At 32.9% G+C, this 12,815-nt stretch overlaps 1 protein-coding gene across 1 annotated transcript in view; it reads right to left on the minus strand.

Moving 5' to 3' along the window:
* Ctnna3 (catenin alpha 3) overlaps positions 1-12,815 on the minus strand; it is a 1,674,700-nt gene that overhangs the window by 150,874 nt on the left and 1,511,011 nt on the right. Inside the window, exon 14 of the mRNA XM_026394645.2 lies at positions 5,285-5,377. Coding sequence (XP_026250430.2) covers positions 5,285-5,377 — 93 coding nt within the window. The remainder of the gene's footprint in view (positions 1-5,284; positions 5,378-12,815) is intronic.

Raw genomic sequence — 12,815 nt, forward strand, 5'->3', positions numbered from 1 at the left:
AAAAATACTGCAAGTCAGAAATTCATCTAATGAACCTAACCTAGCAAACATCATAGCCTGGCACGAAATACACTGTAGAGGAATGGGTGTTCACCTTCATGATCATATGCTGACAAGAGCTAGGGCTTTCTGTTACTGACCACCATTGCAAGAAAGTACCATACAGCATATCATTATCTGGGAAAAGATCAAAATTTGAAGTTTAAAGTATGATTTCTAATTACCTATTGCTTTCATCCTAGCATGAAGTCAAAATCATTAAAACAGATTGTCGTAAATCAAGGACAGTTTGCATAACACTAGCATATACAAGTCTGAATATATGTAATCTGTTTTATAAAATTAAGATTTTTAAGCACTTTATATGTGCTAGGAACTCAACTATATTTTTCACATAATTAATTTAATCTTTGACAATCCCTATGAAAAATTTTGTTATCAAAATTCACAAATGATAAAATTGAATATAATTTTACAAAGTCATAGTGTTAGTAATTAGTACAACTAAGATTTGAATCTATGTTTATGTGACTCCAAATCCCATAATCATGACTTCTACATTATAAAACAGTGCTAGCAAACATGTGTCACTTGCTCTTGGATTTCACTCCCAAACTCTGTAGCAACCCATTTTATTGCATCTTTCTAAATGTAATTCTCATCCAAGTTGGCTTAGGGAATAGTCTCCCAAATGGTTCCCTACTGGTAATTAAACACTTTCCTGAATCTTTACTCCTACTGTGCCCCGATTGGAAAACAAACCCAAGAAAACAGAAATTAGAATTCTCCTTTTATTGAAACATTATGAAGGTCAAATTGATGAGAGACTGAATGAAGAGCCTCTGCTTTTTTAAATTCCATGCTAGGAGACTCTGGATTCTAACACTACAAGGACCCCCATTATGTGACCACTTGCTTGATACTACAGTCATCAAGGCAGAATGATCCACCAGTGGAGACTTGCCAAGGTCTAGGTATCACTAGGTAGTTTCCATATAATTGTCAAACTGGTTTGATTGTTAATGGAAGATTGTAGATTGGGGTATTTAAAATTTTCAAAGTTCTAATAGATTTGATTTCAGGTTTATGAATTTTACTTTCACAAATCATGTTCACAGTAAATAATTATAACATTAACTCTGTACCATAAAATATAGCAACAGTAGGACAGTGAAATTGTAGGTGGAGAGGAGACACTACCAAGTTCATAAGTACTGGGAACATTGTGTGGTTGGAGCCAGAAAACCTGGGATTTGGTCTCAGTCAATATGTCTTGCATAAGCTACTTAGATTCTTTGACCCTAATGCTCTAATTTGCAAAAGCAATGAATTTTTTTAAAAAATTGAGTTTTTGTTAAATAACATTCAATTTGGAGATGTTCTGTAAGTATAATGTATAAAATGGTAGCTGCCACTGCTTTGTTTGAAGAGAAAACATAATTTTAGCATGCATTTAGTATACTCTATAAAGAAGCTTTTGGGACTTGCAAGACATCTTATTTTCAGTTTAGGAATTTGATTATCTTAACAGAAGCCTATTTTTCATACCTTTTTAAACTCTGAACTTTCAAGATAAAAGATGCCTATTTCATCTTTGCTGAAAGTATGAATAAAATAAACAAGCCCTAGGAAGGATGTTCTGTGAGCCTATAACACAAAGTCCTGTATCACTCAGGAATGCTCAATCAGTGGACATAACCACAGCTTCATCCCGAGTATGTTTATGTTTAATAATTAAGATAATCACTATTTCCATTGCTGTTCCATTGCCACTTCATAAGGCATGTACCAATGGTATTTTAATATTTTTCTCTCATTGACCACCGACTCTAAGTCATTCTTTGTTAGTTACTGACCTTTACAAATCCCAGGGGCATTTGCCACTGATTACAACAATCACAGATGATATTGCACCAAAGTTATTAGGAGTACAATGCAAAAAATAAAATTATAATAAATGACTGTCATTCCTTTACTAAACAGTATTTGAAATTGGTTCTAGCACATTCCATGTTCAATACAGCAAAATGTGCCAAACTGAAGAACCAAAAAGACACTTACTTTTTCATAATAGCATCAAACAAAAAGAAATCTAGACCCTTGTTTAGTGCAATAACCAGGAATTCCACAGTAAGCACAGCATAGAGATCAAATAATTCTCAAAAGACTAACTTCAAAATCTTACAAGATCTTCTCAAAGTGGTTATACTTATGAAATGTGTCAAAAGATACACACAGTCCAATGGACACAAATGGCAGTAATTCCAAGTAGAAAGCAAAGGTAAGGTCCCAGGTAGATTTGAGACTGAATGACAGAACATCATTGTATCATAAGGAATATGGAATGTTAAGGATAAAAGACATCTGGTAGAAAATATAAAACCTATTGAACCATAATATTGGATCTTGGGTCTGGTCAGGTGATTTGGGCTGAGAAAAGATGTAAGATACCCATCTCCACATTTGAGAGTTAAATATTTATAATAAAAACCATAAGGTGGATAGACATTAATAGTGTTATTGTTCTATACTACTCTTTAAAACTTAAAAGAATATTTGTTTCATGATCTTGTAAAGCAGCTGTTGCATCCTGTGTTCTATTTTCTCTTTCATTCCATTAATGATGTATCAGTTTATTGTGGTGCTGGCGGTTTATTTGTATTTTTAGTAAAGGACTCAACCTACTAACTTTATATCTTAAGTGAACTGATATGTAGTAATAACCATTTCCCACTTGCTAGATTAGTAACTATATAAATTTGAACAAGAATAAAAATACAAGTGAAAATAATGATAAGAAAAAAAATGATTTTCTTACATAGTTTTAAAGTTCATAAAAACATTCCCAAGTAATAATTTTTTGGAAGATTCTGTGAGAAAATATGGTATTATTCTCATTTTTCAGATTAAGAAATATGAAGTTTCTAAATGTTAAGGGCCTTAACCAAGGCTTCATTGTCTGCATACTATGAGTCAGAATAAGAACCTAGTTATGTTTGTCCTAATCACAGCATTCTAAAAAGTGCCTTTATTTTAATAAAACTTACTCCCATCAATGATATTGTAAGCCCTGACACCTACCCCTGCCTCCAGTGACTCACATCACTCACTTCACTGAAAGCACAAGCAGTTTACCTTTAGCAAAAAGTTTTTCCAATTCCACTGCCATTTGTACGATTTCATCTTACCAATGATGCCAGCTAGATTTGAAGGAAATTAAATCTAGATGCTGTGAGCCCCAGATAGTTTCTAACATGAACTGGCTTCTAAAGGAATGACAACTCAAATAATCAGCAAGAAATGGAAACTCAAGATAGGGGCATTGCCCAATGTATTACCAAATACTAACTGTTGGGTTGTGTGATACAGGTGAATCCCCCCCCCCTGCCTCTCTCTCTTTTTTTGCATTACAATTCTTAATACTCATATATATCACAATTTTTGTATCTCTGTTTATATATAAAGTATGTTGACACCCAATTCAAGTCTTCATACATGTACTTTGTATAATGATGTCTATCACATTCCACCATCCTTGCTAATCCCCTGCCCCCTCCCTTTCCCTCCCACCCCTAAAGGTGTCTCTTTGTTGAACATTGTGCTCAACTGAAAGACAAACAATATTCCTACAACCATAACTGGAAAAAAACAGTATTTCTAAACAAACAAACAGGTTTTTTGACTTATCAATACTAGTTCTAGGCAATATGAATATTTGAGATCATAGAATTTGCCAAAATTAACATATATATTTATATTATATCTTATAATATTTTATGTATTTTATATTAAATGAGAAAATACTTATTTAATTATAAAATGCATAAATGCTAGGGTTACTATTAATTAAAAAGATATCAGTATGTTTTGAAAAGTATTTTTTTTTAGTATTTATTCATGTATGTGAAAGCATACCAACAGAAAGAAAATAGAAACAAAACATCTTTTACGTGGTAAGTTGTGGGACTAAAAAAGGAAATAAAAAGAAAAGTAACAAAACATGCTTATCTGTTAAAATTAGATATTTTAAAATTTATTTACCTTATTTTCATTCTTAGAAAACAGAAATGCGAAAATTTAAGAGTAAAACTTGGTAAAGTGTAAAGTTTGTTTCAAATCATATTTCACAAACCATAGAATACAATAGCATATGGAAGCATTTCAGAGAATGTCAGTATTCTTATTTATGGAGAGACACATGCATTTGTGACTTGGGATATGCCAAACAGATCCTTGCTTCAATTTCTTCTAAGGAGGCTGTGTAGAAGTAATGCTACAAAACATACAGTGTACCCAAGCCTTTCCATATAAAAGTGTACCAACAACAGACAGATCCACAAGGGAACAGGGCACAGAAATATTAAATATTTTCTTTCCACTCCAAATTTTGTGCAACTGAATTTACCAAATAACAATAGTAACAATGATACTTATTGTGTTCATACTATTGCTCCTACTAATAATAACTACTTATCATTATCAAGAACTTACTATGAACTAGGTACTGTGTAATTTCTCTGTTAGGAACTCAGTTAATTCCTACAATAACCCTCATATAATGGGTATTAGTAGTATCCTCACTTCACAATTGATGGAGCTGAGATAGAGAGAGGCTAATTTTCTTGCAATACAAAATGTGATGGCTGATTCTGGTGCATTCCCAGGCAGTCTTAGCTGCTGTGCTCTACTCTCTGGATTTCAGATACAGGTTATGTGGTCAGGTCTGCAGTTGCAAGCTATCAGTGGCTAGAATGCCAAACTGTCACAGATTTACACAGTTTGGATGTGAGTAAAGAGAAGTACAAAATGTCAGAGTAATTCAGAAATGGGCATTCATATTTTGGGGTGTATGTGTCTGTGTGTGTGTGTGTGTGTGTGTTAGGAGTAGTTGCAGAAAAGGTGATTGCAAACCAGAAGAGAAGTAAGGAGTATTGATTGGGTAGGGTCTTTTTTCCCCCTAGAATTTCAAAGTATATTTACAACTTCTTGATTTCTCTATTCTTCCCTAAACAAATATGTACATATTTCACTTTTATATTCACATGGATTCTATATAAATCAAAAGCAGTATGGAGTGATTCCCTATATGACCTGAAATGGCCTCACTGTGAGCTCTCAAGGTAAGGAAATAATTTATTTTTGCTGCAGCTCCTCTGTGTCCTAAGGGTTTTCTCCCTATGCTCCACAAAACCAGATCTGGATCCAAGATTTCCACCTGGGAGAGGCTGCCTAGATTGACAAGGAAAGGACACAGCCCAGATTTCCCTCTAGGAAGGCAACATACCCGGTCTGTTTTCCCTTCAGTCTGAACACTGGTGTGGCTGCGGACCTCATGATCTTCTTCAAGGTCAGAAACATCCTCCAGTTCCTCTGGGGTCTATAAAAAGAAAGCAAAATAATGCTTATTTTGGAAAACAGATTGTCAGTACCTGAAAGGGTAATCATAGTGTTAACATATAACAGTCCCATTTCTATTTGTATACCCAAGAGAATGAAAGCATAGGTCCTTATTAAAAAACTTACACTCAATATTCATAGAAGCATTATCTGTAATAGTTAAAAAGTAGGAAAAAAAACCTCAAAAATACATCTACCAATGGATAAAAATATATGGTATATCTATACAATATTATTTTATTTGGCCACAAAAAGCAGCAAAGTACTGAAATATGCAGCAGTATGGGTAAACGTTGAAAACATTGAGCTAAGTAAAAGAAGTCAATCATAAAAGATCACATATGACAGTAGCTCATTTATGTGACATATCTAGAATAGGAGAATCTACAGACTTGATTAGTTGTTTCTAATAGCTATGGAGGAAAAGAGGAAGGGGCAGTAACTGCTAAGGGGAATGTGATTTCTCTTTGGAATGATAGCATTGTTCTGTAATTAAATAGTGGTATTAAAAAACTAAGTTCTATATTTTCAAATGGTGAATTTTATGGTATTTGAGTCACATTCCAATAAATTTTGAAATAAAAAGAAAGCAAAAAAATGATCAGAAGGAAGGTATTCCCTTAGTGAATAGCAATTAAGCTACCCACTACATGGTTACCCCAAACCAATGTGTTTATAGTAATAAGTAAATCAGATAATTACCATTAAAATCATAAATCATCAAAATTCCATGAAAAAATATTAAGTAAAGTTTTCTAGGTTGTAATAAATTATTTTACTTAAATATATGTGTATATTTTAAATTGTTAGTGTTTATTCCTTTAATTAATTTTACCTTCAACACCCCTTGCAATGAGGTGTCTTGCTCAGGAAATCTCTGGACTGGCTTGGACAGCTCTGACAAGTGTTTCCTGGTCCCCCCTACTTTTACCATCATAGTGCTCATCATACATTATTATTATTGTTTGTTGAATTAGGCAGCTAATTTATTGAACCTTCTACTGAGTGAAGCAAGTACCTAATTGGCCCTGTTGAATGTCTTAAAGCTATATATTAAGAATGAATGAAGCAAAATTAGCGGAGCCAGTAACAAAGCAAAACAGATTCACCACAAACACTTATCCTAACTATACTTTTCACTGTGCTTCTGTTTTTCACATTTCAAACTGAGATATTTTGTTTTGTGCCGATTTTCCCAATTCAATATTTTCAAACCCTTAGTCTGAGGGCAACAATAATATAAAGGTATCTGTCATTATTGCAAATACAGGTAAAAATATTTAACAAGAACTATTCTAATATTTGTTTTAGCTTATGTGGTCACAATTTTTACTGTGATTCTTTTGTTACAAAGTGCTGGTGACAAACTTAGAAAATAAATATTTAAGTCTTATGAAGAACAACCAAAAACCTGTTGGTACCGCAAATCTTATGCACATGTGAATATTAAAGACTGGCCTCCCTGGTTTCCCTTAAACCTTGCTATGCACAGAGGTATTTGTGTATTTTCACATCTGCTAAGGACCTACCTTTCCTTGGGACCAATCTAGAGATGGGGATAGAAGACTAGATAATATTGCAGAACAGAACTACCAATTAACTATCCTCTAAAGGATTCTAATTTTGTGTCATCTCATGGATCTTTAACTAGCATTTCCTTTGTTCTCAAACATTTGCACTCATTATCACCCACCATCTGCAAAGGGAACTTTTGCACTTATTTCAACTGACTTCTATTACATACTGTTATTCCTCCTCTCAGCAAAGCCTTCAACGTGCGGAGTATTTGCTATCTGTATGTTGATCATTTTACAGTCTTTCTCTGCTGAAACTGTGAGAAGCAATGATCCCAAGGCAATTCTCTCTTCTTAGATATTAATAGTGTGAGTTCACCACTATGGAACTTTTACAAAATCACACATTACATTATTAGTTGTTTTGTGTATTCTTCTCAAAATATTCTTGATAAGGCATCTTTGCAATATTCCTGCTTAACATATCACCAAGCCCTATAATATGTGAGTAAATGTGGTAGATTAAATGCCCTTTTTTGCATCCCGTTGTTTTGCAAATGAAGGCCTCCTGATATTACTTCTATGAGCTGTGTCTTATAAAAGTCGCTGTTTATTATTTGAATTGTATAACATATCACGATATCAGTGACACATAACTTCATCATTGTCCCAAAATTTTACTCAACTCCAAAATAAATTTAACAAAAACTAAGAGCAACCAGTAGCTGTCAGAAGTCACAAGTGGCATTTTTGTTGGTGATGAAAGGGATAAGCCTACCAATCACTCCCAAATACTTCTGTGTTTTTCTTTGTCTTTAACATGAACTAATAGCATTCTTGCAAATGGCACCAAGATTGACCTCTTCTTTTTATGAACACAATCAGTGGGAGAGTGTTCATCACACTTGTTGGCAGCATTTCACATTCTTTAAGGCAAGAAGCTGGATGGTTTTGTGAAAATAAAAACGTAAATATATAATGTAACAATTTAAATGGAAAATAAGAAAGAGGGGTTCTATAATCACATTTTGAGAGTCGTATCAACTTCTTTAGCACTAAAAAAATAATAGAAAGTATAATTTTTTTAAAAGGGAGGAGTGATGATGGACTATCTTATTGGGTACTCTTAAAAATAACAGGTCAGACTTCCTGGCATAAGCGCATAAGCCCAGGTACTTGGGAGACTGGGACAAGAGGATCTATCACAGTCTTGGCAACTTAGCAAGACCCTGTCTCAGAATAAAATAAAAAGGGCTGGGGGTGTAGCTCAGTGGTAGAATGCTTGTTTAGCATGTTTGAGTCCCTGAATTCCATCTTCAGTACACAGGTACAACAAAAAGCAGGCTTCTACTCAATCAGTGATGTTAGAAACCTAAACATCTGGAAGAAGTGTGTGTGTGTGTGTGTGTGTGTGTCTGTGTATACGCACGTGTGGGAGTGCACTTCCAATCAATTTTATTTCCATGATGGAAGATTGATTATCTTAGAGGAAATGGCATATACTGTTGAATAATGAAAATTTAAATTTGAATTCTGGCCATCAAATGAATGATTATGGGATTTGGAGAAATTTGTATACCTTATAAACTTTGGTTTCCTTGAGAAAAAATGTGAATAATATTACCAACCTTGAAAGTTGTTCTGAGCTTCAGTAGTACCTTAAGAATTTAGCCCAGAGAGATAGCTAGGGCGATTTCTGCTCCTTGCTCTACTATCCTAGCCTATCCTGCAACCCAACAAACTTCTTTATATTTTTTAATAAAATATTAATGTAAACTTATATACCTTCATTTTAATCCAAATTTGTTCTTGGTCAGGGACTGTAGGCAAGTCACCAAATATTTCTGTACCTCAGTGTCTTCAGATATTATTCTGGATTTATGTGACTTTGCTAGCTGCCTATAGTTAAATTGATCTGAGGAAACAGCCTATTTCAGATCACTTTTGGACTGCCCAAGGATACCTTCATAATAAGCAAGAGTATAAATAGAAAATATTAAAAAAGTTTCCCAAATTCTGATATAAATACAACGATTAAAGCCTAGTTTTATTAACACTCTTTTTGGAAAAAAATGAGCCATTTTCATTTTGGTCAAATTTAGAGACAGCCCAATTTAGAGGAAGCAAGTTATTTCTACCATCTCTGAGAATTTATGCCAAAGTGAGTCTTTGCTAGTACCAGTTTAAGAAATAATTTTAGTCTTACATATGATTAAAATCCAATCAAAGAGATCTCTTATTTGGTGGTTAAAGAAAGCAGTGCATGTGGAAATATATTAAACCTTTTTAGGACAGTAACATTATATATTCAATATATAATTCAAATATATATATTCAAAATCAGATCCCTAACAATAAAAATTATCTGTAGATTGGCAAATATTTTCTGGTCATGGAGAGGTCACCTTTGTTTGAGCATCACTGCTCCAGAACTTTGGCTCACCTAGCTCAACACAGGTGGTGGAAATAAGACTGTATTTAAATTTTCTATGAGCAAGGTTGAAATTGAGTTGGGCTAAAAGAAGTACATAAACTAAAATTCATGCCCCATGATTCCATTGTGGTTACAAGACAGAAGAGTACATTCTATTTATTATAATCTTAACAAAACTATATGAAGGGTCTGGGGCTGTAGCTCCGTGGTAGAGTGCTTGCCTCACAGGTGTGAGGCCCTGGGTTCAATCCTCAGAACCACATGAAAATAAATAAAGATATCGTGTCCATTTACAATTAAAAATATTTTTTAAAACCATGTGAAGAAGATATCAGAAGATTTGTGAAAATTAAATTACAAACATGGTTGTAATGCCTTCAGCAAAATAAAGGCAACTTTTAAAATATTGGTGTTAAAGAGGTATAATTTTTCTTTTTAAAGCTAAATAGTGCTCCATTGTTTATGTGTATATTTATCTGTCCATTTTCTGATGATGGAAACCTAGGTTGATTCCATCAAGTGATAAAAAATTAGTTATGTTATATATTCATGGGTCACAATGTCATATTTTATTATATGCTTATACTATGGAATGATTAAATCAAGATAATTAAACAATTCATCACTTCATGTATTTATCATTTTTTTGTTTGGTGAAAATAATACCCAAAGGAATCTTTGGTTGAGATGGACTCAACCTAGGTGTCCAGTATCAGAAAAATGGACAGATAAATATACAGATAAACAAAAGAACACTATTTAGTTTTAAAAAAGAAAAATTCTGCCACTTTAATACCAATATTTTACAAGCTGCCTTTATTTTGCTGAACTTGCTTTTAACTTTCATTATTTAATGAAAATAAACAAAATTATATAATAAAATTTGTTTAAACTTCACACTCATTTGAAAGTAACCCCATGTTCCCCTCCTCCAACCCCTGAGAACCACCATTCTACTCATTTTTTCTATGAATTTGGTGACTTCTGGTGATCTCATCTATGTGGAATCATGTAGTACTTGTCCTACTATTATTGATTTACATAGTATAATGTTGTCCATGTTTGTCTTTTCTGTTGAATATGGCAGCATTTCCTTTCTTTTTAAGGCTGAATGATTTTTCATTTTGCGTATTTACCAAATATCTTTATCCATTCATCTACCCAAGGATATTTAGGTTATTTTCCTATGTTGGTTAATGCTGCAGTGAATATGGAATGCTGATCTCTTTTTGAGATCCTCATTTCAATTCTTCTGAATATATACCCAGAAGTGAGATTGCTGGATCATAAATAGTTCTGTTTTAATGTTCTGATGAATCTCCACACTGTTTTCCATAACATTTATAATTTCTCCACATTTTCACTAAAACTTGTTTATTTATTGATTGATTATTATCCTAAGAGTTGTGAGATGTTATCTCCTTGTGGTTTGCTTTTCAGCTCCATGAAAATCAATAATGTTTAACATTTCTTTTTGGTACACCTAATGGATATTTACAAGTCTTCTTTGGGGAAATGTCTATTCAAGTCATTTTTCCATTTAGCAGGTAATTTGGGGGTTGTTCCTGTGCTGTTATTTGTAGGAGCCCCTTAGCACACACTTAATTTGTAAATACTTTCCCATTCTGTAGATTGGCCTTTTTATTTTTTGATTGTTCATTTTTCTAGGCAGAATATTTTTAGTTTAACATAGTCATCCTTGTTTACTTTTGCTTTTGTTCATTGTGCTCTTGGTGTCATATCCATGAGATCATTTTCAAGACAATTGTAATAAAGCATTTCCCCCATATTTTATTCTAGGAGTTTAAGTTTCAGATCTTAGGGTTAAGTCTTTTTTTTATATGCATAGTGTAACATAGCTTCAATTTCATTCTTTTGCATGTGGAAATCCAGTTTTCCCACCACCATATTGAAAAGACTACTTTCTCTATTGTAAATTCTTAGTACTCTCATTGAAGCTCAGTTGACTGTACATTTGTGAGTTTATATATGAGCTTTGTATCCCTTTACATTGGTAAATATGTATATTTTCTGCCAGTACCATATTGTTTAAATCATTATATATTTTTAATATATTTTTAAACTAATAATACAATATGACACTTCCAACTTTGTTCTTCTTTCTCAAAATTTTGTTGATAGAGTCCCTTGTCGTCCTACATAAATTTTAGGATCATTTATGGAAAGCCCACAGCTAACATGATATGCAGTGAAAAACTAAAAGGTTTTCCTTAAAGGTGAGGAACAGAGCACTCTTGTTACTTTTATTCACAATGGTACTGGAAGTCCCAGCCAGAGCAACTAAGCAAGAGAAAAAATATTTACATATATATTTTTTCTGATATTCAAATCAGAAAAATAGAAGTAAAATAACATTTGGACATTATTAAATATCATATGTAGAAAACCTAAAAAACTCACTAAAACATAGAAACTTACTGAAGAATATAAAATCAATATACAAATATCAGTTGTGTTTATACACACTAATAACAAATTATATTAGAAAAAAATTAAGAAACTATTCCTTTTTACAACAGCATTAAATAGATTAAAATACTTTGGACTAACTTAACCAAGGGAATTAATGACTTAAAAGACTAAAAACTAGAAAACATTGCCTAAGAAAATTAAAGAAGACACAAATCAATGTCCTGTGCTCACGCATTGGAAGAATTTATATTGTTAAAATGTTCATATTACCCAACATTACCTACATATTCAATGTCAATCCTATCAAAAAAGTGGCATATTTTACTGTAACAGAAAAAAGAAATCTGTATATTTCACAAGCCACTTTTTCTTTCCTACCATGTTTAGACTATAACTCCATATGAATTATCCATGTGGATCTAGGAACTAAGGAGCCTAAATGAGTACAGCTTTCAATAATTGAAATACAGTTTACAAGTCTAAATTGTATATTACAAAAATATATCCTAAAGTAAAAAAAAATCTTTAAGTTACAAAACAGTATCATTAAATATGTGGTAAAGAGGATGACTTGAGTAGATAAATGGTGAGCATGTAGAATATTTCTAAGAGGACAGAACCCTTAGTTGTTCATATGTTTTCTCTTAGGTCACCACTTAGAAACCTACACCAACCAGCAGTCATCTAATATCCAAATATTGGATGCATGTGGTTGAGGCTGAATTATCATGATTATCATAGCAGATAACTATAGCCATTCATGTTTATGTAAGGCTTTTCAAAGGACTCAAGCAATTATGAAATCACACAGGGTAAATCCTATTTAGCCTCAGTCCAATTTCTCTCAGGAAATTTGTGGGCAGTCCTTCTTCTGCTCCTAAGACATCAATGAAGCAAATAATTGTAGAAAAGCACAGAGAAAATCAGCAAGAGGTTCACAAATGAAAGTGACATCATCTGTACTTATTCAACCACCAGAAGAGTTGACAGTATAACTCTGATTCTCAGAGTTGCATATCTAATTCATGAAAACTGTC

The sequence above is a fragment of the Urocitellus parryii genome, chromosome 5 (genome assembly GCF_045843805.1).
Source record: "Urocitellus parryii isolate mUroPar1 chromosome 5, mUroPar1.hap1, whole genome shotgun sequence".
In the NCBI taxonomy this organism is placed as follows: Eukaryota; Metazoa; Chordata; class Mammalia; order Rodentia; family Sciuridae; genus Urocitellus; species Urocitellus parryii.